The sequence below is a fragment of the Aquarana catesbeiana genome, linkage group LG08 (assembly GCF_042186555.1).
Source record: "Aquarana catesbeiana isolate 2022-GZ linkage group LG08, ASM4218655v1, whole genome shotgun sequence".
In the NCBI taxonomy this organism is placed as follows: Eukaryota; Metazoa; Chordata; class Amphibia; order Anura; family Ranidae; genus Aquarana; species Aquarana catesbeiana.
In genome coordinates this window covers 269607714-269635240 of record NC_133331.1, presented here as the reverse complement: position 1 = coordinate 269635240, position 27527 = coordinate 269607714, and the positions used below count along the sequence as shown (strand labels likewise).

At 44.5% G+C, this 27527-nt stretch overlaps 2 protein-coding genes across 5 annotated transcripts in view; one reads left to right on the top strand and one right to left on the bottom strand.

The window, feature by feature from the left end:
• LOC141106738 (uncharacterized) overlaps positions 1-27527 on the top strand; it is a 209043-nt gene that overhangs the window by 169080 nt on the left and 12436 nt on the right.
• LOC141106454 (uncharacterized) lies at positions 14896-26304 on the bottom strand. Of its 4 annotated transcripts, none has more exons than XM_073597242.1 (9): positions 26100-26304; positions 24513-24564; positions 24292-24389; positions 24115-24211; positions 23300-23395; positions 21635-21732; positions 19589-19700; positions 18051-18146; positions 14896-16707 (listed from the first exon to the last, which is right to left on the bottom strand). In XM_073597242.1, exons 1-9 carry the CDS (start codon positions 26121-26123, stop codon positions 15179-15181), a joined length of 2202 nt encoding a protein of 733 aa, XP_073453343.1. In that variant the 5' UTR covers positions 26124-26304; the 3' UTR covers positions 14896-15178. The 4 variants fall into 4 exon arrangements, with proteins under 4 accessions (XP_073453343.1, XP_073453340.1, XP_073453342.1 ...); XM_073597239.1 differs by having other exon boundaries at positions 14896-16827; positions 26100-26301; XM_073597241.1 differs by lacking the exon at positions 23300-23395 and having other exon boundaries at positions 14896-16827; positions 26100-26302.

The window sequence follows — 27527 nt, the reverse complement described above, 5'->3', positions numbered from 1 at the left end:
TTACAAAATGCTAAGTGAGCAAACGGAAGAAAAATCTAAATCAAATCAATATTTGGTGTGACTACCCTTTGGCTTCAAACCAACAATTCTTACACTTGCACAAAGTCGAAGATTTTGTAGGAGTCAGGTGTATGATTAATCAATTATACCAAGCAGGTGCTAATGATCATCAATTTCTTATGTAGTTTGAAACACGGTCATTACCTAAAACAAAAACAGCTGTGTAGGAGGCTTAAAATTGGGTAAGGAACAGCCAAACTCTGCTACTAAGGTGAGGTTGTGGAAGACCGTTTCATGTCACAGGTCATATACCATGGCAAGACTTGGCACAGCAACAAGACACAAGGTAGTAACACTGCAACGGCAAGGTCTCTCCCAAGCAGAGATTTCAAAGCAAACTGAAGTTTCAAGATGTGCTGTTCAAGCTCTTTTAAAGAAGCACAAAGAAATGGGCAATGTTGAGGACCATAGACACAGTGGTCGGTCAAGGAAACTTAAAGTGATTGTAAAGCCTTGTTTTTTTAAATAGCAAACTTGTCATACTTGCCTCCTCTGTGCAAGGGTTTTGCACAGAGTGGCCCAGATCCTCCTTTTCTGGGGTCCCCCCGCGGCGCTCCTGGCTCCTCCTCTTCTCAAGTGCTCCCACGTAGAGCCGCTTTCCATGGGGGCACTCGTGCAGGCACGCTCCCGAGTCCTGCTGCTGCATCTATTGACACAGACAGCACAGGACTCGGCCCCGCCTCCTGGCTCCCATGTCACTGTATTTGATTGACAGCAGCGGGAGCCAATGGCTCCTGCTGCTTTCAATCTATCCAATGAGGACCTGAAACAGCGGCTGAAGCTGCTGTGCTCGTCCCCCTCGCTGGAACGATGGGGCTCAGGTAAGAAAAAGGGGGGTGCTGCAGCACAAAAGGTTTTTTTCACCTTAATGCATACAATGCATTAAGGTGAAAAACCTTGAAGGTTTACAACTCCTTTTAATGCAGCAGATGAAGGACACATAATGCCTTCTTCCATTCGACTTCGGAAGATGTCCAGCAGTGCCATCAGCACAGAACTGGTGTAAACCAGTGGGACTCAGGTACACTCATCTACTATCCGGATAAATCTGGCCAGAAGTGGTCTTCATGGAAGAACTGCAGCCAAATGGCCATACCTCCGACGTGGAAACAAGGCTAAGTGACTCAAGTATGCACAAAAACATAGGACAGTTTCCATGTTTTCATGCATAAATGATTTGCAGAAAATGGCAGCAGGTGCTCTGGATTGATGAGTCAAAATGTGAAATATTTGGCTGTAAGAGGAGGAAGATTGTTGGCGAAGGGCTGTTGAGCGGTACAATAATGAGTGTCTGCAAGCATGGTGGAGGTTCCTTGCAAGTTTGGGGCAGTTTTTCTGCAAATGGAGTTGGAGATTTGGTCAGGATCAATGGTGTCCTCAATGCTGAGAAATACAGGCAGATGCTTATACATCATGCCATACCAGCAGGGTGGAGTGTAATTGGCCCCAAATGTATTCTGCAGCAGGACAACCAACCCAAACATACAGCCAATGTATTTAAAGTGGGGTTCCACCCAAAAAAACAAAAATACCTGAAAAATTCTAAAAAAAAAAAAAAAAAAAAAAAAACATTTGGATATTTTTTTTTTTTACTTACCTCTAAATGCCTGTTGCTAGGTGGTCCCTGGTAGTCTGCCTCTTCCTTTGCCTGGGCTGGTGACATCACTTCCCCCTCGGCACAGGAAGGGCTCGGCTCTGCTCCCTCCCTCCTGTCAATCATCTGGGACCCATTACAGGTCCCAGGTGATTGAGCGGCCAATCATGGCGCGCAGCGCCGCTCGCGCATGCGCAGTGGGTGCCAGGCTGTGAAGCCACAGCCCGGCGCCCACAGTTGAAATGCCGGCGCCGACGAGCGGAGGGGGGGGGACGAGGGGGGCTTCGATCCCCCGCATGGCTGGACCCAGGGACAGGTAAGTGTCCAATTAAAAGTCAGCAGCTGCAGTATTTGTAGCTGCTGACTTTTATTTATTTATTTTTTTTAATGGACCCCTGGGTGGAACTCTTCTTTAAGAACTATCTTCAGTGTAAAAAAGAATGAGTCTTGTAAGTGATGGTTTGACCCCCATAGAGCCCTAATCTCAACCTCATGGAGTCTGTCTGGGATTACATGAAGAGACAGAAGGATTTGAAGCAGCTGACATCCATAGAAGATCTGTGATTGGTTCTCCAAGATGTTTGGAACAACCTACCTGCCGAGTTCCTTCAAAAACTGTGTGCAAGTGTACCTATTGATTGGATTTGGATTTCTCTTCATTTCATTTACTTTCCATTTTGGTTAATTGATAAAAATAAACTATTACCACTTCTATTTCTGAAACTTCATTTACAGCATTTTTTCACACCTGCCTAAAACTTTTGCATAGTGCTGTATATATTTCAACTGTATTTGATTTGTCCTGAGTTTCACTTTTAACAACGTCTGCTGGTGTCTTCCCTCTATCTCTATGCACAGTTCAGTAAACAGTTGGACTCCTCCTTAGTACACCATCAGTGTATGGAAATGTATAAACTTTCAACCATTCTGATAGCGCATTTGTTCTTTTCTTACACTCTGGTCTTTTCACATGCGTAGACTGTTGGAAAATTGAGTGAATGGCCACAATAAGTGTTTTTGAGAGCCGCAAGACGTACCTACGTAGTGAAAACTACATGACTGACACAGCAAGGCTCAAAAAATTAGCAAAATAGATTTTTAGGGTTACTGGTACCTTTGCATTAATAAAATATTGTAAATCTATTGATAGGTCATTTAAGTTGTAGTTGAACACTTGTAGATACGCAATCAGCCAGAGGGCAATGTTTTCCTTCACCGCAGTAAATTATGGAGGAGAATGTTGATGATACTGACCTCCCTGCCCTTCCACTGATGTCTTCCACTTTTGAAACTTCCACCGTTTCCCCCGAGAATCACTTATCTGTGCCCTATGCATGCCCTTCCTATTGACCTCTGCACAGCTCTAGTTCCAGTCCCATGAGCCTCCTCTTCAAGTCTCTCCCTGCCTCACGTGACACCGCGGGGTCTGGTGATTGACTGCTCAGAGCCCTATAGCAGAAGTCAAATTGAGCAGCATCAGAAGGAAAGAGAGCGTAAGCAGAACATAACGGTGAACGTGTTCCTTTGCCCTACGTGACCGTTTGGAAATGGATTTGCTCTTTACTGACGGATGTCATTCTTTGTTCCTTTGGGTAATAAAGAGTTTTATGTACACCCTTGCCAAATTATGAGCTTGTTGGACATCCCGCTCCAGAACCCATGTTTATTAATGTGGAGTTTAACCTGTTGCCTGGTATGCCCAACATCACCCCCAGCAGTTCTTCCCCTAACATAATCATTCTTCCTCTACTTGGTAAAGCAGGATTTACGAAGTTGCAACACGATGCCCATCATGTTGATGTACAAAGCTCTGTGATGCATTGGGCTTTAAAAAATTTAAAGGATAATAAACTATTTAGTAAACTGAATAAATTATGTGTCTACAATTTCTAAGTGTACTGTAAATTTGTATTAAAACGCAAATCCAGTGTGGACAAAATATTAATAATTTTAATCCTTGGTAAGTGTTGGAAATAAAAAAAGAAAATCTGCTCCAGTGTTATACAAAACTCTTCTCCGGTGCTGTCCCTCCCACAAATTTGCCAGTGGAAGGATCCAGCACTGTTCATCATTTGGGCTGAATGATGCCCAGTGTCATTCAATCTTCTACCTGCAAGCTAAGGGTGTTAAGGCCCCGCCCCCACCCTGGGCTCACAGGAGAATGCTGCAGAGAACCTAGTGCTTTCTGCAATATTTAGGAAAAGGGTAGAAGAGGATAAGTAAATCTGTGACGTCACCTAATCAACGTTCTCTGGAAAAATAGTAGTATATTGATTTTTTTTTTCTTTTTTCTATTTACATTAAAGGAGAAGTACAGCTAAAGCTTGTTTGGCTGTACTTCTGTGGATCACAGGAGTGCAGTTCATTCTGCACTCCTGTGACCTGTTTTCAGGAGACAGCGTGCTTCACAGTGAAGTCAGGATCCGCTCACATGCCTGGACTGACACTCGGCTCAGGCTCTCGGCCAATTACTGAGAGCCTGAGCCAGCCGCTCCCACCCCCTCCACAGCCCAGCGCTCCAGTGAACACGTGGAGGAGGAGAGAACTGTGACTGACTGTCACCAGTCACCAGCTCTCTGCTCAGGGAGCCCTGAGAACCGAGCCATCTGTGGTGTTTGATCGCTCGGTTCTCAGTGTTAGAGCCGGCGGGGGACAGATGCAGCATCGGACTGATACTTCATCCATTTAGGTAAGTATGAATCTGCAAAAAAACAAACACATACTTCTCTTAATGTACATCAAAATTGGTCAAAATTAAAATTGAAATATTCATTCCACATTGAATTTCTGTTATTTCAAACCTACTCCTAGTAACCACTTGCTTTCACTGCTACAGTGCAGGCCGGCTGCGCAGAATTGGGTATTATATACGTGATTCTGCTAGGGGGCGCGCCGGCTGTGCTGTGATTAGTCACAACACAAGCCGATCTGCAGGCGCTGGCCAATGGATGACCACCGGCACCCACAGATCGGCAAGGAGGAAGACAGAACAGAGCTTTGACATGTCAGTGAGGATGTGTCGGATTTTGGTTCCCTGCAAAGCAGGGAATAAAAACCGTTACATTTCTTAGTACAGGGCTCTCAAACTGGCAGCCCTCCAGCTTTTGCAAAACTACAAGCCCCCTCATGCCTCTGGCTGTGGGGAGTCATGCTTGTAACTGTCAGCCTTGCAATGCCTCATGGGACTTGTTGTTTCGCAACAGCTGGAGGGCCGCCAGTTTGAGACCCCTGCCTTAGTAAATGCAGCTCCCAGTACAAACAAACACTGGTTACGCGCACATGTAACCTTTTGATCACCCTAGATGTTTAACCTCTTCCCAGCCAGTGTCAGTACAGTGACAGTGCATATATTTAGCACTGATCACTGTATTTGCGTCACTGGTTCCCACAAAGTGTCGACCTGCTCACCATACTGTCACAGTCCGCGATTAGTCGCATTACTAGCATAAAATAAATAAAAATTCCAGTATATATACCATAGTTTGGAGACATTATAACGTTTGTGTAAACCAATCAATACACGCTTACTGGGATGTTTTTTTTTTTACCAAAAATATGTAGCAAAATATATATTGGTTTAAATTTATGAAGAAATTAAATTTTTTTATTTTTTTTATTGGATATGTTTTATAGCAGAAAGTATCTGCGGGTGGGTCAAGGGGAAGGACACCAGGCTCTGAGTTGGGCTTTAATAGAGTTTGAGTGTAGGTGCATCATTTTGCAAACCTTTATACCTCTGGTTGCCAATAGTCTGCTTAGGTTTTTAATATTTATTTTTAAAGGAATGAGAATTTATCAATTGTTTTTCCTCTCTATATTATGTAACGAGTTCTATTGAAGATAGAAAAACAGGCGGTATTTACCCATCACCACATTAAAAAAAAACAGATTCCCCAGTTTAGGATAGTAGGTGGGACCAAGTGAATCTATTCGCAACTTTAAGGCCACTGTGCAGTTGATGTCAGGGGCATTCAGTAAATGAAAGAGCAGATATTTTTGGAGCCCACAGTGTCATCATTTGAAGGAGAGGATCCTGGTACTCAACAGGGTTGGCGTTACAGGAAGAGAAAGTGCTGAGGATTCAGAGAGGATTAGTGTTGGGTATACAGGGAGGGTTAGTATTAGCCCATTACCCTCCAAGGCCAGAGCTTGTTCCATAAAATACAAGGCCTGGGCTTTAAAACTGAAAGTTGACATCTTGGTAAAAGATTTATTTCATCCTCTATCTTGAAATAAGGAATCAAGTTTTTGTAATGGTGTTGAAAGTGAAGGTGTAATTATTTTCTGTTTTAAGAAGAACGTTCTTATCCTGTAATGCAAATAACAGCTCATTGCCTACATGGTACATGGACTACTACCAGGATAACTAGGACCTTTAGCCTGTTATGGAGATAGTATGTTCCACAACTGTCGTATGTTTCTTGGGTGGCATCACACACCTACGAATACTGATTTGAGTTCATCACAAAGGTTTTACCAAAAAAGGGGAGTCTTCTATCGTGATGAGACAGTAGTTACTAGCATTAATAAAACCAAGTAGTGTCTGTTCTCATCATTCATTGAGAATCAGTCTTCGACACCTAGCTATAGCTCCTGCCTCAAGGGGGATGGCCACTAGACATATCCAAAGGCACAGCACTATCTAGTGTTTAAACCCCTACATACTGTATACTGAACAAGCCCTGTTTAGATTAGTGTCCTGATGAGGTAGGACATTTACAGCCCTGTTGGATGAAGACTTTGAAGATAAAGATTATTCTCCCAGATCCTGGAGATTTACACCAGTAACCATTGTTCTTGCTTAGTGTGACACTGAACCCCCTGATTTAGATATTTACTGCAACAAACACCCTGCTTCTGTGTCACACTGGACCCTTAGATCTGATTAGTCATTTTCTCCTTGAGTCAGGCTGGACTTACAGATATAATATAAACTACAGTGACCTCACCTAAACGCAGTGTCAAACCAGACCACCAGATTGTGGATATTCTTTGAATATGACTTGCTCTGTGTGGCAATCTACTGTTATGTTCCATACAGCCAACAGTGTGATGGTGATTGTATAACACACAAGCGTGTTATTATGTTGGAGTCCAGATGTTACCGGGTGCCATGAGATGCTAAGACTACAGAATGGTTCTGTGCAACTCTCTCTTGGGTAAGGAGGGAATGGGTATGCCTACAAGAAATTTTGGGTGATGTTTGAGATATAAATCCTGTATAATAACAATAATATGATGTCACTAGGTGCTTCCTAGTGCACTTAAACCAGCTTCTGCAGATATACACAGACAAACATTTGTTGATGTGATCAACTGCATAACTGATCATGCTGAGATGACAATGCCAATCCATGTTGGTCTAGCAAACATCACAGAAACCAGTGGGAGCAGATTCCTGCCACCAACCATATGAATCTGACCATTCAGTAGGCAGTTCTGAGATGCATGGCAACTTAAAACACACAAAAGAAGCCATTACTCCCCTTTTTTGCTTCACCAAAAGGTTGCCTGTCTACACTACAGCAGAAAAAAGTATTGCAGTCTCTGCACCAACACGATGAGGTGTCAACAACAGCGAGTGGTAATTCAGGGGCAGGAAATGAGAAGGTACTTCAAAGTAGGTGAAAGGTGATTTCCTATTGGCCATTCATGGTGCCAAATTTCTTAAGACTTCTTGGGCTGCAACAAAGATTTTGAATTGGCTTTCTCGCCTTTTGTCAGTAAGATTGACTTTTTTATACTAACATCATACATCCTTCTGTTCCTGCAACAGCATCAGGAAAAAGATCAAAGGCAACTGTACCTTTTTATAAAAAAAAAAAGTCCTAAAAATCTCCCCTCCTGAACAAACCTGCACTGACAGCCCATACTCTGGCTTCTTACCTCCTTTGCAACATTTTCTCCTCCTTCAATCCCTCTTAGGCATTGGTGTCACCTGCGCAAGTCCTCATAGACTTGTATGGGGCTGGATGATGGATCTTCTTCTGGTACGGCCCTATTCAATTCTCTGACTGCTCAGTAGTTTTCAAGGGCCAAACAATGTTGCCTTTTGGAGTCTAGACAATCAATGATTATCTGCGCTAAAGCTCAACTCCATGCAAATATATATATACTGTGTATATATATATATATATATATAAAAAAATAAACTTTATTGTACATTCCAGGACACAGGGTATCTTCATATTTATTATGACAGGGTTATGCTGCTGCCTTCAGGTGATTGGACACTGGAAAAAAAAAGACAGGGAATCCCTTTGCAGGCATAACCCCCAGCAGTGGCGGGCCGCCCATAGGGGCCGCGGGGGCGCGGCCCCCAAAAACTACTTATAAAAAAAAAAATACTGGCCCTTAAGTGTGTGCGGGACGCTGGGAACACAGGTGTATGGGAAGCATGACGTGCAACAATCACTGAAAAAAATAATAAAAATGGCCCTTTAAATGTGTGTGTGGGGCACAGGACACACAGGGTCTATGGGAAGCATGATGTGTTTGCAATCACGTGATTGCAAACAAGAAGTTCTATTGGCACTTTCTTAGAGTGTCCTGGGAGTGCAGGGCACGGCACCCTGAACACTCCCTATATAGCATTGTTCCCTGCTGTGGTGTGTGATTGGCGGATCCCGCACCGTCGCTGCCGGTTTCTGGCCGGTCCGAAGGTGGAAACTGTGAGTATGGGGGGGGGGGGGGTGACACCTGATGTAAAGGAGGACTCTGATTATAGGGATGCTGAACTTAAGGAGGACTCTGATGGGGGATGCCTGATGTAAAGGAGGACTCTGATGGGGATGCCATAAGTACAATGGGTCAAGTGTATTGTTGCATCAGTTAAGACTCCATTTGACTTCAACTTGGTTCTTTCTGTACTGTAGAAATCCCAGTTTGAACCCATCCAGTATTTTCCTTTAGTTCTTCTGACTACAAAGGTTATCTTTTTGCCTGCCATTATTTCGGATCAGAGAGTTTCAAGATTGGCTTCTCTTTCCTGTAAGAAACTGTTCCAGGTGCTCCACCCATGACATTGTGATTCTATGGCCTCAGCCATCTTTTTTATCTATGGTGGTTTCCTCATTCCATCTCAACCAGGATGTTGTGTTGCCATCCTTCTGATCTACAGTAAACCTCAGACATCAGGGGACAAGGTTCTTTATACCTTGGATGTGGTTCATGCTATCAGGTGTTACCTGAAGTCAGCGACTACCAAGCTCAGCCAAATTCCCTCTTTGTGCTTTGGGAAATGTGAATCTGTCATCTTATTTCTCAAGTTTATGATCTCAAGGGTGTTGGTACTACCGGGTCTTTTTGTCATTAGACTTCCATAGCTCAAGTTTGTCAGGTTGCTACTCGGTCTTCAGCTCATACTTTTTACCAAGTCGATGTTCAATACACAGAGGATGCCGGTGGAGTCACTTCCAGGTCTTGGCCAGAATTGGAAGTTGGTGAGTGTATCGAGATTGTCTATACGATACCCCAATCGGTTTAGCCTATTGCGTGGATGTTTCTTTTAAGATAAGAGTGCATTTTTTATTTAATACATGAGAGGTTTTTTTTTAGCAAAATTACACCATGGGAGATAATTTTCCATTTGCACGACTACACCATATGAGAAATTCCATGAGAAGTGGGAGAATGGAACAGAGGAGTTTTTAGGTGGAAAAGACCTCCTAAGGAGTTACTATACCAAAGGCTTTATAGACCTAGACCTAGAAGTAAGGTGAGCAGCCATTGCACATGGTGTATGGAGCACAGTGGGAGCATTTTAATTAAAGAAAAGGCACATCAAGGTGGAGTGAACATCTTATATGTGTCACTATCATCTGACACAGTGTGGAAATCACCAGTAATCATGTTCTATGGACACTTATTAATATACTGTATGAACTATAATATTTATTACAGTTAATTTATGTATTTTGCATGTCTAAATATACTTGGTACTTTAGACCGGGGGGGCGGGACCTTGTTAGACCACGCGCCGAACACAGACCCAGCTAGCTCCGTGACACACAGCGGGACATCCCCCCTGTGTGTGTGATCCATCCAGGGAAGTCCAGAACGACATTAAAAGCACGAACTGGAATTGCCAGGAGTTGCTACACAGTGGCAAATACTGTAATCGCGCAATACCCCTGTAGGGGTGAGGCTATTCGGTGAGTGTATGCATATTAGGAGCACGAATAAGCAGCACCATCACCAAGCCAGCACTGGAACAAGAAGATCCACTTTAACAATATTGTTTTACCAGAGGATTTAATTCTTTTTAAGTACAAAACCATTTGTGCATGCAATAAGACTTTTAAAGCAATATTGTCTTTCCAGCAAACACTGGTCCATTGTTTTGAGCACAAGTCACTTTATTAAATTGTGAAATAGCAACCCCCCCTCATCTTTCACTAAGCACTTTCCTGTTTATGCACTTTATTATCAGGTCCACTTATGTATTGTATGTTATATTGTCCAAATTTTACATAATTTTTATATATTTTTGCAAATATCAGTATTATTCAAATGTTTAGTTGCTATTTATATGAGACAAATCACATACGGAATATTAGCAAACAATTAGTCCCTCTATATATTGTTACTATTTTTAACCACAAGAGGTTGTAACACCACCCAGACATTATTATAATACACTGCTAGTCAATAGTAGTTCATCACCAATTAGTCACCAGAACAGCGTCGCACCTACACCCAATTTTCTCTCTATTTCAGCATTTTCCACTTTGGTGGAAATCGCACCTGTAGAGGCAGCAGTTCCACACTCCACCTGTACCTATTTTCATTGCGCGGATTCAACTCTTATTTCGCAAAAGTTATAGCGTCTGCAAACTATGGGAAAGATTTATGGCATTTTTTTTTTTTTTTTACTAGTAATGGCGGTGATCTGTGATTTTTAGCGGTATTGCGACGGACAGATCAGAGACTTTTGACACTTTTTTGGGACCATTGGCATTTATACAGAATCGGTGCTATAAAAATGCACTGATTACTGTGTAAATGTCACTGACAAGGAAGGTGTTAACACTAGGGGGGCAATCAAGGGGTTAATTGTGTGTTCCCTAACTGTGTGGGGATAGGATTGACTAGGAGAGGAGCCATATCGTTTTTCCTACTTAGTAGGAACAAACGATATGGCTCCTCTCCTCTGACAGCACAGGGATTTGTGTGTCTACATGCACAAATCCCTGTGCTGGCGCTCGTGCACGCGATCACGAGTGGCCGGCGGCGTTCAAGCCAGCCGGCCACACGTATCTGGTCCCCCGCCATGCAGTGCGCCCTCTTGTGGCCGAAAAAGGGTAGGACGTACTCGTACAGGATTTCGCCTAGGAGAGACATTGTGCCACAGTATTATTTATTTATTTATTTATTTCAGGTGCTTATATAGCGCCGTCAATTTACGCAGCGCTTTACATATACATTGTACATTTCACATCAGTCCCTACCCTCAAGGAGCTTACAATCTAAGGTCCCTAACTCACATTCATACATAATAGGGGCAATTTATATCTGCGTGACATGGTCGGGAACCGGTTAATGGGACTTTAACCACTTGCCGACCACCCACAGTGCATTTAAGTTAAAATTAAATTTGATGCTAAATACTGTTGTTGTGTCAGCAGCTAGCTGCCATAACTCCAGTATCCTCTTCTTCTGTGGGCGATTTTCTACAAAATAAAAGTGGTCTCAGCGGCGCATTTGCCACAAGATCACTTTTAGAGGCAGCGGGAGAGTTCCCCCCTCCTGCCGTTTCCCGTTCTTTTCCCCGCTTACCGGAGAGAATGATAAAGGTGGAAACTATCCGATCTGCTGGAACGATGGGCAGGAAGTCGAGTAAGGGCAAGATGGCCCCCACTCGACTCTATGCCCTTGGAGGACTGGAGTGACGTCTGACGTTACTTCTGCCTAACTGCCCTAAAGGGCCACATTTTTTTTTCTGTTTCTGTTTTTTTTTCTGTTATATAGAAAATTTTATTTTTCGCTTTTGAAGGTAAATGAGAGATCTGAGGTCTTTTTGATCCCAGATCTCTCAATAAAGAGATTGTAATAGGAATAAAAGTGATCAAAAAAATAAATTAAAGGGACAGTGTAAAAATAAATAGTTAAATAAATAATAATTAAAAAAAAATTGAAAGCGCCCCATTCCTCCGAGCTCGCGCGCAGAAGCGAACGCATACGTTAGTTGCGCCCACATATGTAAACGGTGTTCAAACCACACATGTGAGGTATCGCTATGATCATTAGAGCAAGAGCAATACTTTTAGCACTAGACCTCCTCTGTAACTCTATAACAGGTAACCTGTAAAAAAAATTGAATGTGTCGCCTATAGAGATTTTTAAGTACCGTAGTTTGTTGCCATTCCATGAGCTTACACAATTTTAAAGCTTGGCATGTTAGGTATCTATGTACTCAGCGTAATATCTTCTTTCACATTATACAAAAAAATCGGGCTAACTATGCTGTTTTTTTTGTTTTGTTTTTTAATTTAAAAAAGTGTATTTTTTTCCCCAAAAATTGCGTTTGTAAGACCGCTGCATGAATACAGTGTGACATATAAAATATTGCAACGATCACCATTTTATTGCCAAGGGTCTCTGCTAAAAATATATTATATATATATAGTGTTTGGGGGTTCTAAGTAATTTTCTAGCAAAAAAAACTGATTTAGCCCGGGTTCACACCACAACGGGCTGCGGATCGCACAGGAGCGCTGTGCGTCCCTGTTCACCATTTCAGGGACGAATCAGGGCCGATTCTATGCCTGAATTCGGCCCTGAAACGCAGCCAAAGACGCACAGCGTTTTTGTGCAGTGCGCACCGCAGCCGCCCCGGAGATATGTGAACTGGCTCCATAGGGAGCCAGTCACATTCTCCTGCTATGCGAATTAGAGGTGCGGAAACGCACCTCTAATTCGCATAGGTGTGAACCCGGGCTTAAACTTGTAAGGATAAAGTTCCAAAAAAGGCCTGGTCTTAAGGTGGTCAAAGATAACTCACACAAAATAGCTTATAAATATGTATAAAACATATCATTTTAAAGTATCCATCCATGGATGCAATAAAATTGTATGTATTATACAAATTTACAAGCTATTTTTTGTGAGTTGCCTTTAAAGTCCCAATAAGTACTTGGGGGATACTAATCTTTTTTCCATTGATCACTGTATTAGTGTCACTGGTCCCCAAAATGTGTCAAAGGCGTCAGTGTCAGAATGTTCACTGCAATATCACAGTCCCACTATAAGTTGCTGATCACCGCCATTACTAGTAAAAAAAAATAAATAAAAACATCCCATAGTTTTTTAGACGCTTTTTTTAACTTTTGCGCAAACCAATCAATATATGCCTATTGGGATTTTTTTCTTCCCAAAAATATGTGGCAGAACACATATTGCGCTAAATTGATGAATACATTCAATTTTCTTTTCCATTTTTTTTATTAGATATGATTTATAGCAGAAAGTAAAACATATTGTTTTTTTTTCAAAATTGTCTGCCTTTTTTTTGTTTATAGCGCAAAAAAAAAAAAAAAAAAAAAAATGCAGAGGTGATCAAATACCACCAAAAGAAAGCTCTATTTGTGGGAAAAAAGACATTAATTTTATTTTTGACCATGCAGTTGTCAATTAAAGTACAGTGAGTGAAAAAAAGCCCACTAACAAAGAAATGATCAGTCTATACTTTTAATGGTCGGTTTATTTTAAGTGAGAGACAGAATAACAACAAAAAAATCCAGAAAAACACATTTCAAAAATGTTATAAATTAATTTGCATTTTAATGAGTGAAATATTTGATCCCCTATCAATCAGCAAGACTTTCTGGCTCCCAGGTGTCTTCTATACAGGAAACGAGCTGAGATTAGGAGCATTCTTTAAAGGGAGTGCTCCTAATCTCAGCTTGTTACCTGTATAAAAGACACCTGTCCACAGAAGCCATAAATGAATCAGATTCCAATCTCTCCACCATGGCCAAGACCAAAGAGCTGTCCAAGGATGTCAGGGACAAGATTGTAGACCTACACAAGGCTGGAATGGGCTACAAGAGCATCACTAAGCAGCTTGGTGAGAGGGTGACAACAGTTGGTGCGATTATTCACAAATGGAAGAAACAAAATACAGTAACTGTCAATCTCTCTCGGTCTGGGGCTCTATGCAAGATCTCACCTTGTGGAGTTTCAGTGATCATGAGAACGGTGAGGAGTCAGCCCAGAACTACACGAGAGAATCTTGCCAATGATCTCAAGGCAGCTGGGACCATAGTCACCAAGAAAACAATTGGTAACACACTACGCCGCAAAGGACTGAAATCCCCCACCTCAAAAAAGCACATGTACAGGCCTGTCTGAAGTTTGCTAATAAACATCTTAATGATTCAGAGGAGAACTGGGTGAAAGTGTTGTGGTCAGATGAGACCAAAATAAAGCTCTTTGGCCTCAACTCACCGTGTTTGAAGGAGGAGGAATGCTGCCTATGACCCCAAGAACACCATCCCCACCGTCAAACATGGAGGTGGAAACATTATGCTTTGGGGGTGTTTTTCTGCTAAGGGGACAGGACAACTTCACCTCAATAAAGGGACAATGAACGGGGCCATGTACTGTCAAATCTTGGGTGAGAACCTTCTTCCCTCAGCCAGGGCCTTGAAAATGGGTCGTGGATGGGTATTCCAGCATGACAATGATCCAAAACACACGGCCAAAGGAATGGCTTAAGAAGAAGCACATTAATGTCCTGGAATGGCCTAGCCAGGCTCCAGACCTTAATCCTATAGAAACTATGTGGAGGGAGCTGAAGGTTCGAGTTACTAAATGTCAGCCTCGAAACCTTAATGACTTGGAGAGGATCTGCAAAGAGCATTGGGACAAAATCCCTCCTGAGATGTGTGCAAACCTGGTGACCAACTACAAGAAACGTCTGACCTCTGTGATATTGTCACCAAGTACTAAGTCATGTTTTGTGAAGGGGTCAAATACTTATTTCACTCATTAAAATGCAAATCAATTTATAATTTTTTTGAAATGCGTATTTATGGATATTTTTGTTGTTATTCTGTCTCTCACTGCTAAAATAAACCTACCATTAAAAATTATTGACTGATCATTTCTTTGTCAGTGACCAAATGTACAAAATCAGCAGGGAATCAAATACTTTTTTCCCGCACTGTAACGTATCGCTAACAATGGCCTGGTCATGAAGGGGGTTAAATCTTTCAAAGCTCAAGTGGTTAATAAAAACATTGTAAAAGAAAAATATCTTTATTAGCCTGCATTAGCATTGTAAATCCGACAATGAAAGAGCTGATTTTTGTACACGTGTGTGATGTGCATTGCCAAGGCATTGGCATTTGTGTGGGTAAAAAGGAGTGTAGCTCAAGCCATGTCAGCTTCCCTTTCAGAAGTTCTTGTCCTGGGCTCTAAAGCTAACCCTCTACAGCAGCTTCTTTAGTGCCGAAGAGGATTCCATTTGTACAACATTGCCCAGCATGTCCTTCGCCATGCATACATTTGAATCTCTGAGTATCATGGATTGATGACTGGAAGGCCAGCAGGCTTGTCTATATGCAAATGCTGATGAGCGATAAGTCTTGACTTTCTCAGAAAACATTCTCCACACTGTGGACATAAGAATGGCTTCACCCCTGTGTGAGTCCTTTCATGCACAGCGAGGTTTGATTTTTGGGCAAAGCATTTCCCGCATACAGAGCATGAATAGGGCTTTTCCCCCGTGTGCGTTCTCTGATGCCGGACAAGAAATGCCTTATAGGTGAAGGATTTACCACACTCCAAACATGAATGTGGCTTTTCGGCCGTGTCTGTTAGTTCCGGCTCGTCTAGACTGGCTTTATCGGGAGAGCTCCTATCACACTCGCCCCCCCTGTGAGTTTTCTCATGTTTAATGACTTTTGACACCTGAGAAAAAAACTTCCCGCACTCAGAACAAGAGTAAGGCTTCTGGTTCGTGTGCGTGCGCTGATGTTTAATAAGAGAATACTTTGTCGTGACACGTTTGCCACATTTGAGACACGAATACGGCTTTTCTCCCGAGTGCCTTCTCTGATGCCGGACAAGAAAGGCCCTGTAGGAAAAAGATTTGCCGCATTCCAAACAGGAATATGGCTTCTCGCCCGTGTGCGTTATTTCGTGCTGATCCAAACGGGCTTTATCTGGAAAGCTTCTACCACAGTGGGAACACAGAAATGCCCTTTTTATCCTGTGAGTTTTCTCATGCTTCAGGAACTTTGACGCCTCTGCGAATCGCTTGCCGCACTCGTCACAAGAATATGGTTTTTGGTCTGTGTGGGTGCGCTGATGTTTAACAAGATATTTTTTGGTCGTAAAGCATTTTCCACAGTCAGGACAGGAAAATGGTTTCTGTCCTTTGTGAGTTCTTTCATGGATGATGACTTCCTGCCTCCGTATAAAGCATCTACCACATATTGAGCAGGAAAATGGCTTCTCCCCTGAATGCGTTCGCTCATGATACAGGAGGGTCGATTTTAACGCAAAACATCTTCCACACACCGAACAAGAGTGGGGTTTCTGCCCTGTGTGAGTCCTCTGATGGCTAATGACATCATGCTTACGGACGAAGCACCTTCCGCACACGGTACAGGAAAAAGGCTTTTCTCCTGTGTGGGTCCGCTGGTGATAAACCAGGGTCGATTTCAACGCAAAACATTTCCCGCACTCAGAGCAAGAATGCAGCTTTTCCCCCGTGTGATATTTTTGATGCCGGATTAAAGGGCCCTTCTCTGCAAAACACTTCCTGCACTCCGAACATGAATATGGCTTCTCCCCTGTGTGGATCCTTCCATGTCTAACAAGCATTCCTTTCTCAGCAAAACACTTTCCACATTCTGAGCATGAAAATGGCTTCTCTCCTGTGTGCGATCTCTGGTGCACAATTAGTTTTCCTCTCTCTGTAAAACATTTCCCACATTCGGAACATGGGAATTTCCTGGGACGATTGCTTGGTAGATGTTGGGTGATGACAGGGTTTGCAGGATCAAGAAAACAACCTCCGTGTGTAGGGGAAACATTTGAAAGGTCTGCAATAGGGATTTGTGAAGAAATGTTTAATGTGATGGAGTCATCTTCTGAAGAATCTGAAGTGATGTCATTGTTTTTTATTCCAACATCAAAAGATTTTCTCCTAATAGATTGTGCATCTAGCAAAAAAAAACACAGGGTAATCGGGACAATGAATCAGTTCCAGGTATTATCTCAAAAATACTAACTTATCTCTTGGTGTAAACAAACAAAATGGTCAAAATTTTGTGGACACCTGACCATCACACTTACATCAGCTTGTTGAACATTCCAAATCTTTGTGCATTAATATGGAGCTGCCCCTTTCCCCTCCCTCTGCAAAAACAGCCTTCACTGGCATGGGAAGATTTTGGAGTCCAAGGGGATTTTATCCCATTCAGATAAAAGTGAATTCTTGAGGTCAGGTGCTGTTGCTGGAGAGAATGGATGGTGCTTGAACAGTAAAGGACCTTCCCCAAACTTTTACTGCCAGGTTTTAATCACTTCTCTACTGCATTATAGCTGATATATGGCTACAGAAGGACTCTCCAGTTCTCGGAGGATGTCCCTGGACGTCCTTCCAGCTGCGTGCCTCCTGCGTGCCCCATAGGGCACACATTGGGCCCACTCTGTGACCGATGTGTGCCTTGGACACAGCGGATCACAGTTCATGGTAAAGGGCCAATCACAGGGGCCCTTTACTATGTGATCAGCTGTGTCCAAACACAGCTGTCACAATGTAAACAGACTTGCCGGTTATCAGCTCCCCTTTCCTCACACAGAGACAGCATGTGAGGAAAGGAGAGGCGATGTTTGAGGCCACAGTGAGTACATTGTTTACATTGATAATCAGTGCAGCCCTCTCAGTGCAACTTCTTAGTGCCCATCAGTGCAACTCCATCAGTGCATCCTCATCAGTGCCACCTCATTAGTGCAGCCTCATCAGTGCCACCTCATTAGTGCAGCTTTATCAGTGTCCATCAGTGCAGCCTCATTAGTGCAGCCTCATCAGTTCAGCCTCATCAATGCACATCAGTGCAGCTTTATCAGTGAAGAAGAGAGATTACTTATTTGCTAAATTTTATAACAGAAACTGAGAAAAACTTTTTTTTTTTAAATAAAAACCCCAGTGGTGATTATAAACCACGAAAAGAAAGCTCTGTCTGTTTCAAAGAAATGAGTGTCCACATACGTTTGACCTAATACAATAACAGACCCTGCCCAGCTAAATAGAAAAGGTCCAACAACGCAGGTCTCCTCATTACTGTCTACTGACAGAGGAGGGGGGAGAAGAAGAGATTGTTGTAGTGACTGAACAAGGAGAATCTGGGACTCTTCTCTGGATTTAGTGTTTATTCCTCACCTGTGCTGATCTTTTGTGGAACTTCCAGTTTAATCCTAACATGTCCTTCATCCTCAGCTTTGATGTCTCTCTCAGTCTTTCTGGTGTCTCCGGGGTCTGTGAATAAAGATGAGAGTGAAGCCCCCTGTACTGAGATGTATGAGAGACCCCAGAGAGTGTGTGTGGGGGGAGACTGGTCACGTCTCTTGGCTGGTAACACACAATGACATGATGTGAGGAGGAGAGCCGGAGTCTAATAGAGGCTGATGTCTCCTGACTCCCCCACTGGGCACATACTGTCTCCCCATTACTGTCTACTGACAGAGGAGGGGGGAGAAGAAGAGATTGTTGTATAGTTAAAGCGGAATTCCGGCCACTATAATTTTTTACAAACACTGTAGCTGCTGACTTTAAATAAGTACTTACCTGTCCTGGGTGTCCAGAGGCCGACCCGTCCCTCGGCTCTCGGGTCGCGGCACCGCCATTCTAAGTAAGGGAAACAGGCAGTGGAGCCTTGCGGCTTCACTGCCAGTTTCCTACTACGCGCGAGTGGCACGGCGCGGCGATCTGTGAATGGCCCCGTGGTTTTCTGAGAACACACACAGTTCCCAGAAGGCAACGGGGCCGCTCAGCTAGGAGCAGAACACACCGCAGAATAGGAAGAGGAAGATTAGGAAGACTGCCTAGCAACAAGGGTTCAGGTAAGTTTAAAATTTTTTTTTTTCAAATGTTTTTTTTTAAATTTTTTTAGGATTTTTGGTTCAATTTTTTTTTCAGGGTGGCCCTCCACTTTAAATTGAAAAAAGACACATATCAATCTAGTAGTTCAACCAATAGAAAAAAAATAACAGAAAACCTCAATATACACAATTCTATAACCACAGTCGATCCAGGGGAAGGCAAAAACCCCAATAAAGCAAAGTCTAACTTGCTGCAGCAGGGGAAAATAAATTCCTTCCTGATTCCCAATCAGATATTGTTGAAGTGACTTAAAGGGGTTGTAAAGGTAAAAGTTTTTTTCACTTTAATGCACTCTATGAATTAAGGTGACAAAAAAAACGACAATACCGCCCCCCCCCCCCCAGCCCCCCTGTTTTACTTACCTGACCCCTCGGAAGTCCCGCGCTCGCTCCCGACATCCTCTTCACCGCTCAGCCTAGCCGTTGATTGGTTACAGTGGATGGATTGAAAGCAGCGCAGCCATTGGCTTGCGCTGCTGTCAATCACATCCAATGACGCGGCACGCTGGGGGGCGGGGCCAAGTGATACAGTGAGCAGCTATGGCCGTTGGCTGTATCACGGGAGCGTGCCTGCAAGCACTCAACACCATGCAAGGGAGCTCGCATGAAGGTGTTGAGTCCTTGCGGGGGGGAGCCGAGACAGCCGCCGAGGGACCCCAGAAGACCAGGTTCGGGGCCACTCTGTGCAAAACGAGCTGCACAGTGGAGGTAAGTATAACATGTTTGTTATTTAAAAAAAAAATACCTTTAGTGATCCTTTAACAAGGAGATCATGGCGCTGTATTTAGTTTAGATCTGGATTTAGCGCATATTTCTCACCTGTGCTGATCTCTGGAGGGATTGAATCCTCCTTACACAGCTCATTGCCTCTCGCATACACTTCCTCTGCCTCTTCCTTCACTTCAACTTTAACAGTGGTTAAATCTGTATCCTGAATAACATAAAACAATAAAACATATCTTATTAAATATAAGACCACTAAATATTATCTTGTTACATCCACTAATTCTCCGTACAGACTACATTGCTTATCGGTATGGTGACCTATATCAGACTATATTTTGTTCTGCAAGAACCAGAAAGAATAAGCGTAGGTTTATTTAAAGCCTGGTAGCTTTATTAGTAGTACATCACAGATCAGCTGCTACAGAGCTGCCGTTAGAAATAATGGGGCCCCATACAGCCTCCCTTACAGGCCCCCCCACCCCGAATTACAAAAATTACAATTTTCTAAAAAGACAGAGAAAGAAATTGAGGACACAGATTCTTCAATTCTTTGCTATATAGTCTCAGTTGCACTAACGATGAATGAACAGGAGACAGGAGCTATTGGTACCGATCACTCACTGTGTCAAATTCAGAAATGGAAGGGGCCAGTAAATGATATTTCTCCCGGCCCCTTCCCCCACTCTCCATCCGCCTGTGTGCCCGCAGCAGCTGACAGGAAAGGGAAGCCGGCGGCGCTGTGGGGGGACGAGGGAGGCCCGGGCACACGAGGGATTTAGATGTGGGCAGCCCAGGTAGGGGGATCTGTGTGGCAGGACAGGAGGACATTTACAGAAGGATGGACTGTGTCTGTGTCTCTCCCTTCAGCAGCTGAAAGCCGGTGGGAGGGAGAGGGTGAGAAACCATCTTTTAGCTTCTGGAGGGAGAGACACAGACACAGTGCATCCTTCTGTAATTGCCCTCCTGTCCCGTCGCACTGTTCCCCCTGCTGTCTGGGGCCCCCCTGTGTGCCCCGTGCCCCCTACAGGAGACCCTGTAGTACCCCCCCTATCGGCAGCCCTGCTGCTATATGAACTGATAGTTTAGATGGACAAAGAAACCCATTCATTCTGCAATAGTGTGATGTCCAGCATCTGGATTTTTTCCCAAAAATGGTAATATGACTCTAATATCCATTGGATTACCAAGAGCAAATTGTCCAGATTCCAAATCTGTTAATGTACCTCTAATACCCATTAAGCAACAGTTTGATGACTAATGACTGGAATGTTTCCAAAAATGGAAATCTACCTCTAATCCCCATTTATTCAGCAACCGTGTGATGACCGGCATCTGGGATGTTTCAATTACTTACTATAAAAGAGGCTATTGCTGTATAAATAGTTGGCCTTTGCTAATGAATCTGTGAGAAATGCTATCTGACCATCGGTTCAGGGCGCAGCAGTGGGTGCGGCCATGGAAGTCCCTCATTGGTCAGGTTCTGAATTGCTACTTTTTTGTAACAAATGCCATTCTTTTGCTGTACCCAATGATGTTAATATGGTTAAACTTTAATTGTATCCTAAAGTGGGAATTCACCCAAAAGGGGTTCCGTTTGTCTGCCTCCTCCTCTCTAGGTTTTGGCACTTTTTTGGGGGGGGGATCTAGCTTTGACAGGTACCCACTTCCAGTTGGATCGCCCCCCTCCCGCATCACCTGCAGCTGTCTGGGACACGTCACAGTTCCCAGAAAGCTGCAGGACCATTCACAAAGTGTAGTGCGGCAGTGTAAACCTGCTGGCTCCTGGACCCAAAGTTGGCTAAACAGCCGGCTTGGGTGAGGACAGCGCTGGATCCCAGGACAGGTGAGTGTCCTATTATGAAAAGTCAGCAGCTACAGGATTTGTACCTGCTGACTTTTCATTTTTTAATTCTAGGGTGAAGATTCTCTTTAATTATGTGTCTATTATCATTTACTAACATTGTGTCAGAAGACTTGAAGCTGCATAAATCATATATCAATGGCCTTGGTCTAGTCAGGGATTAATATAAATAGTTTCTGTAGAACAGTGACTCAGGGAGATTTTCATATACAGTAGATGGATCACCTAAGGAGCAGCAATGCAGAGTCACCGCTTTATGTGAGAAGACCTGCATCTACCTGATCCTCCTGAGGGATCTCCTGATGTTCCTGTGTGGAGTTCCGGGAATACAGAGGACGGGGACATCTCTCTGGGGGATTTCTGTCACTGGATCCATCTGTAGGAAGCACAAAAATAATCCCATCATGCAACTATTTCTTAATATCTATATTGTGACCAGTGATGTAACAACATGATGCTAGTGTCACCAGAGAATCTTGTACTCTAATGTCCCACTAAAGTCACTTATCATTCTATCGCTCTGGTATATTCTATCGTGCTGTACAGGGAACACTGAGCCAGTCACATCAGTCTCTGGGCCGGAGGAGCTTACACTCTAATGTCCCCCCCACAATCACACACTATTATTAATATACCTTTTAACCACTTCAATACCGGGCACTTTCACCCCCTTACTAACCAGGCCAATTTTCAGCTTTTAGCTCTGTCACACTTTGAATGACAATTGTGCAGTCATGCAACACTGTACCCAAACTACATTTTTATCATTTTTTGGAGACAGACAGAACTTTCTGTTGATGATATTTAATCACTGCTGGGTTTTTGTTTTATGCTAAACAAACAAAAAAATAAGTTTTTCTTAGTTTCTGTTAAAAAATGTTGCAAATACGTAATTTTTCTCCTTCACTGATGTGCGCTGATGAGGCGGCACTGATGAGGCAGCACTGATGAGCACTGACGAGGCGGCACTGATGGGCACTGATGAGGCGGCACTGATGAGGCTGCACTGATGGGCACTGATGAGGAGGCACTGATGAGGCGGCACTGATGTGGCTGCACTGATGGACACTGGGGAGGAGGCACTGAGGAGGTGGCACTGATGGGGCAGCACTGATGAGGCTGCATTGATGGGCACTGGTGAGGAGGTGGCACTGATGGGGCAGCACTGATGAGGCTGCACTGATGGGCACTGATGAGGAGGCACTGATGAGGCGGCACTGATGTGGCTGCACTGATGGACACTGGTGAGGAGGCACTGAGGAGGTGGCAATGATGGGGCAGCACTGATGAGGCTGCATTGATGGGCACTGGTGAGGAGGCACAGAGGAGGTGGCACTGATGGGGCAGCACTGATGAGGCTGCATTGATGGGCACTGGTGAGGAGGCACAGAGGAGGTGGCACTGATGGGGCAGCACTGATGAGGCTGCATTGATGGGCACTGGTGAGGAGGCACAGAGGAGGTGGCACTGATGGGGCAGCACTGATGAGGCTGCATTGATGGGCACTGGTGAGGAGGCACTGAGGTGGTGGCACTGATGAGGCCGCACTGATGGACACTGGTGAAGAGGCACTGAGGAGGAGGCACTGTTGAGGCAACACTGATAATCAGGGCACCGATGATCAGTGCCCTGATTATCTTGGTAAATGTCCACTGTTACTCTTGCCGGTTACCGGCTATCCTCTGCTCACGCTGTGACAGCATGTGAGGAAAGAAATGCAGGAAAATGGCAAGTTTGTTTACATGTCATCAGCTGTGATTGGACACAGCTGATCACATAGTAAAGGGCCTCTGTGTTTGGTCCCTTTACCGCGAATACAGAGCATGCCAGATGGGGGGGACGGGGGCTGGTTCTGGTAGGACGTCCCTGGATGCCTTTCTAGAACAAGAAGAATCTTTTGGCTATAGTGCGGGTCTGAATTGGTTAACTCTGATAGTACTCACCTGTGCTGATCTCTGGGGGGATTTCCTCCTCTTTAATCTCCACGTGCCCTTCTTCCTCCTCCTCAGATTTGACCTCTATCTGAGTGGCTCTGGTGTCTGTAAATAAAGATGAGAGTGAAGCCCCCTGTACTGAGATGTATGAGAGACCCCAGAGAGTGTGTGTGGGGGGAGACTGGTCACATTTCTTGGCTGGTAAGGCAGCCCATACATTCATTATTCTTTTTCATTCAACCATTCGATGTGGATGGGGGATTCCCCCTTCTGTGCTATTGTGTTCTGACAGCAAGGAGCCTTCACTGTTGTCAGTATACAATGATCAGTGCCACCGGCTACAGCTGCTGGCACTGATTGATTAGGAAAAACATGAAATGCTGGTTGTACAGAAGTCGATCGGTAGATCGACTTCTGTACAACCTGGGTGCCTACATGGATCGAAATTTCGGTTTAACACACAATGACATGATGTGAGGAGGAGAGCCGGAGTCTAATAGAGTCTGATGTCTCCTGACTCCCCCACTGGACACATACTGTCTCCCCATTACTGTCTACTGACAGAGGAGGGGGGAGAAGAAGAGATTGTTGTAGTGACTGAACAAGGAGAATCTGGGACTCTTCTCTGGATTGAGACTGCATTCACACCTGAGGGACCCAATGCGTTTGGCACCAAAGTAGCTTATCTACCTTTATGGCACTGAGCCAAGTCCGTTTTTGCAGTTTTTTTTTGTTTGGGGTGCCATGAAAAAATAAGAGATTGTTGTAGTGATTGAACAAGGAGAATCTGGGACTCTTCTCTGGATTTAGTGTTTATCACTCACCTGTGTTGATCTCTGGAGGATCTTCTTCCTCTTTACACCAGTCATCACCCCTCACACATGGCTCTTCTTCAACTTTAATGAGAATCAATCCCTCAACCTAGAAAAAAAAAATAAAAAATGCATCAAAATATTTGAACACTTTTTTATTTTACTCCTAAAAACTCAAGCTTCTCCTACCTGATCCTCCTGAGGGATCTCCTGATGTTCCTGTGTGGAGTCCCGGGAATACAGAGGACGGGGACATCTCTCTGGGGGATTTCTGTTACTGGATCCATCTGTAGGAAACACACACACTGACTGATACATTGTTTCTATGTCTTTATATCAGAGGATGTGTGTATCTAGGGGGATCCTCAATACTCTTCTCTCCTTTACAAGAAATGAAAGTCTCCTCTTACCCGGTGATGTGAGGGCCAGCTGGCACGCCATTGTGATATTCAACTCTATACTCTGAAAAAAGAAAAGTAGGAAGTCATCTCTGTTCATACTTGAGGCAACTGGAAAACAGTGGTGACTGGTAGTAATTTTTAAAAATTTTTTGGGGGGGCCACAAACAGTATGCAACCGCCCCCCCCCCCTTCCACGGTTGGCCGGTAGCACTTTCCCCATCAGTTCAACGGGGGCTTCCCCTGCTCAGCAGCGGCCTCCCGTTCCCCTGCTCTTTACAGGTCATCACGGCGGCGGCCTCCCATATCCCTGCTCTTCACAGGTCATCCCGGTGGCGGCGACTTCTGTTTCCCCCCTCCTCCTCAGCGGCCAATCGGGAGTCTTCTCTTTTTGGCCAATCGGGAAACTAGTCTCACACCCGCTTCTGAATGGCTGGATTGAGGATCAGTGAATATTCGCTGTTCTAACACCTGGGTGGGCTCATGGCGCAATGCTCTGCGCCACAAGCCCACCCTATTTTGAACTAAGGATGAGCTCCGGCGTGTTCGCACTGCCCATGTGCAGAGCCCGCCAGGAAGTCGGCACTGCGCTAATCACAGGTAGTGAAACATTTCCCGATGTCTGCAGCCGCACATCGGGACAATGTCTCACTGCCTGTGATTAGCGCAGTGCAGTGCCGACTTCCTGGCGGGCTCTGCGAACACGCCGGAGCTCATCCTTATTTTGAACCCTATTAGAGCCTACGGCTCTAATCAGGTGCTTCAAAAAAACACCCCCGCCACTGTAATTCAGGTGCCCGGCGTTCTGAAAGGGGCCGGACGCGTGAATGGGGGGGCAGCCGTGGATAGATTCATGCTATAGAGCAGTGATGGCAAACCTTGGCACCCCAGATGTTTTGGAACTACAATTCCCATGATGCTCATGCACTCTGCAGTGTAGTTGAGCATCATGGGAAATGTAGTTCCAAAACATCTGGAGTGCCAAGGTTCGCCTTCACTGCTATAGGGGGTGGTGTGGATAGAGGGGGCGTTGCCCAGGTGCCCCTAATGGACGGCCGCCACTGCTAGAAAATGTGTTTCTGCACAGGGAATAAAGTGTGCATTGTGTACCTGATAGTGACACGAGCAACTGTTCTATGTAGTAATAACAGTGAAAAGTGAAACTCCACAGTTAGCTATACCATGACCTGGATGAACCTCTAAGGCCGTTAGTTGCACAGATTAGAAGACATAACGTAAGGGCAGTGATAATTCTGAGTGCAGATTCTACTTTATTACAATTATGAACTCACAATGGTCCCGTACATATGACTATCGGTCGCTGTGCGCTCCTAATGACCTCCTCCGCTTGCCTGGGGGCCGTAGCAAGAACAAGCACTTAGCAAAGCATGCAATATGCTGCACCGTGCACGCCACGCTAAATTATATGCAGGCTATGCTCATTTGAGTCTCAGGGGTGCAAAAATAATAAAACATGAAGGTGCAATCAGACTCAGTCTTCTGAACAGCACTGTTGTACCCATTCTATTATAAAGGACACTGACCTGACTCAGTCACATGGAACCCCTATTATGGTTCATAATATAAAGACATTATTACCTTTTCCTCACTGGGCACACACATTCAGCTTTACACCCCCTCCAGGAGGAATTCAGCACTGCCAGAGCTCCTTCTTGACCTCAACCATGGACTACAACAAGATGGCTGCTTTCTTCACTGTCATGTTTCTCTGTCTGCAAAATATGCTAACATTACCTGCTTATTATCAGTTATGAATAACTAGAAGTAAAAGTTACACCTTACTGGTCAGTTTTTACTTAATTGTAACAGTAAGACAAGGTTCGGGCTACAAGAAAATGGCCGCCGTTCTCAGTGCGTCTATATAGATTCAATGACTATGGGCTATGACAAAATGTCCGCCAGTCTCCTCCTCGGAGACCGCTTCTGGGAAGGTTTCGCCCTCTAGCGTTTGATAGGATGTGGGCGAGACTTGGGGAACATCAGCTGTTTGAGCGACTTGCCTTCTCCTGGTTGTAATGACGGGCGCCGAGCGAACGCGCCTTCCACAGCTGCTCGGTTGCTATGGTGACATGCACGCGCCAGAGCACAAGCGCATCGCACAGCTGTCTGGCTGCCATGGTGACGCGCAGGCGCAGAGTGAATGAAGTTTTTATGGGGTTGGAGGGAGGCAAGGCGGCCATATTTTTGCAGTCCAAATATGGACCACTGTTTTTAGAGAATTTGCTGTGCTTTCCAGCAGCTGGTGGTGGTATGAGGATGGAGAGTGTGTGCCCAATGAGGAGGAGGAGGTAATAATGTCTTCTTATTATGAGAGAAAGGGGTCCCAGCACTGAATGGGGGAGGGGGAGGTGTCATGTCACCTGAGCAAATGACCATTTTCCTGCATGACCTTAGATATGTGTACAATGGTGCCCTCACACGTCACATACCAAACGTACACGTTGCATCTTTTCAGACTTTTTTTTGGAATTGCTGAACATGTCTTCAGTAGCAAAGGGTGAGATTTATGGATAAGTTTGTCCGCCATTGGTTCTCTGTAAGAGGAAGCAGAGGGTGAGGTCGGCTTTAGCACAGATTCTGCATAATGTAGTTTAGGATGAAAGAGGTTTTACATTTTTTGGCCCCGACCTCTGATTGGTGGGGATCTTCATGCTTAGAACACCAGCGAATCATCGGTGTTTGTCGAGCATCTCCAAGGCTACCAATCAATGGATTGTAGAGCTGGTGCACTGTCAGACCTCGGGGAACCTTTGGTTGTAGATTTTCTCATGGGGAAACCCAAAGCCACCAATCTTCATCAGATTTCGGGGGGTTAGGAAGGGAAAACAGCCAATTGGCTGCTTCCTCTAGAACCCCAACGTAGTATTTGGGTCCAGAAGAGGAACTGTTTTGGAGGGGCAGAGGTATTCATTTCCAGAGGGAGGGACAACTGTGGAGGGAGGAAAGAAGGATTCAGGTCCAGAAGAGGGGCAGTTGCGGATAGGGGGACAAAGGTATTTAGGTCCA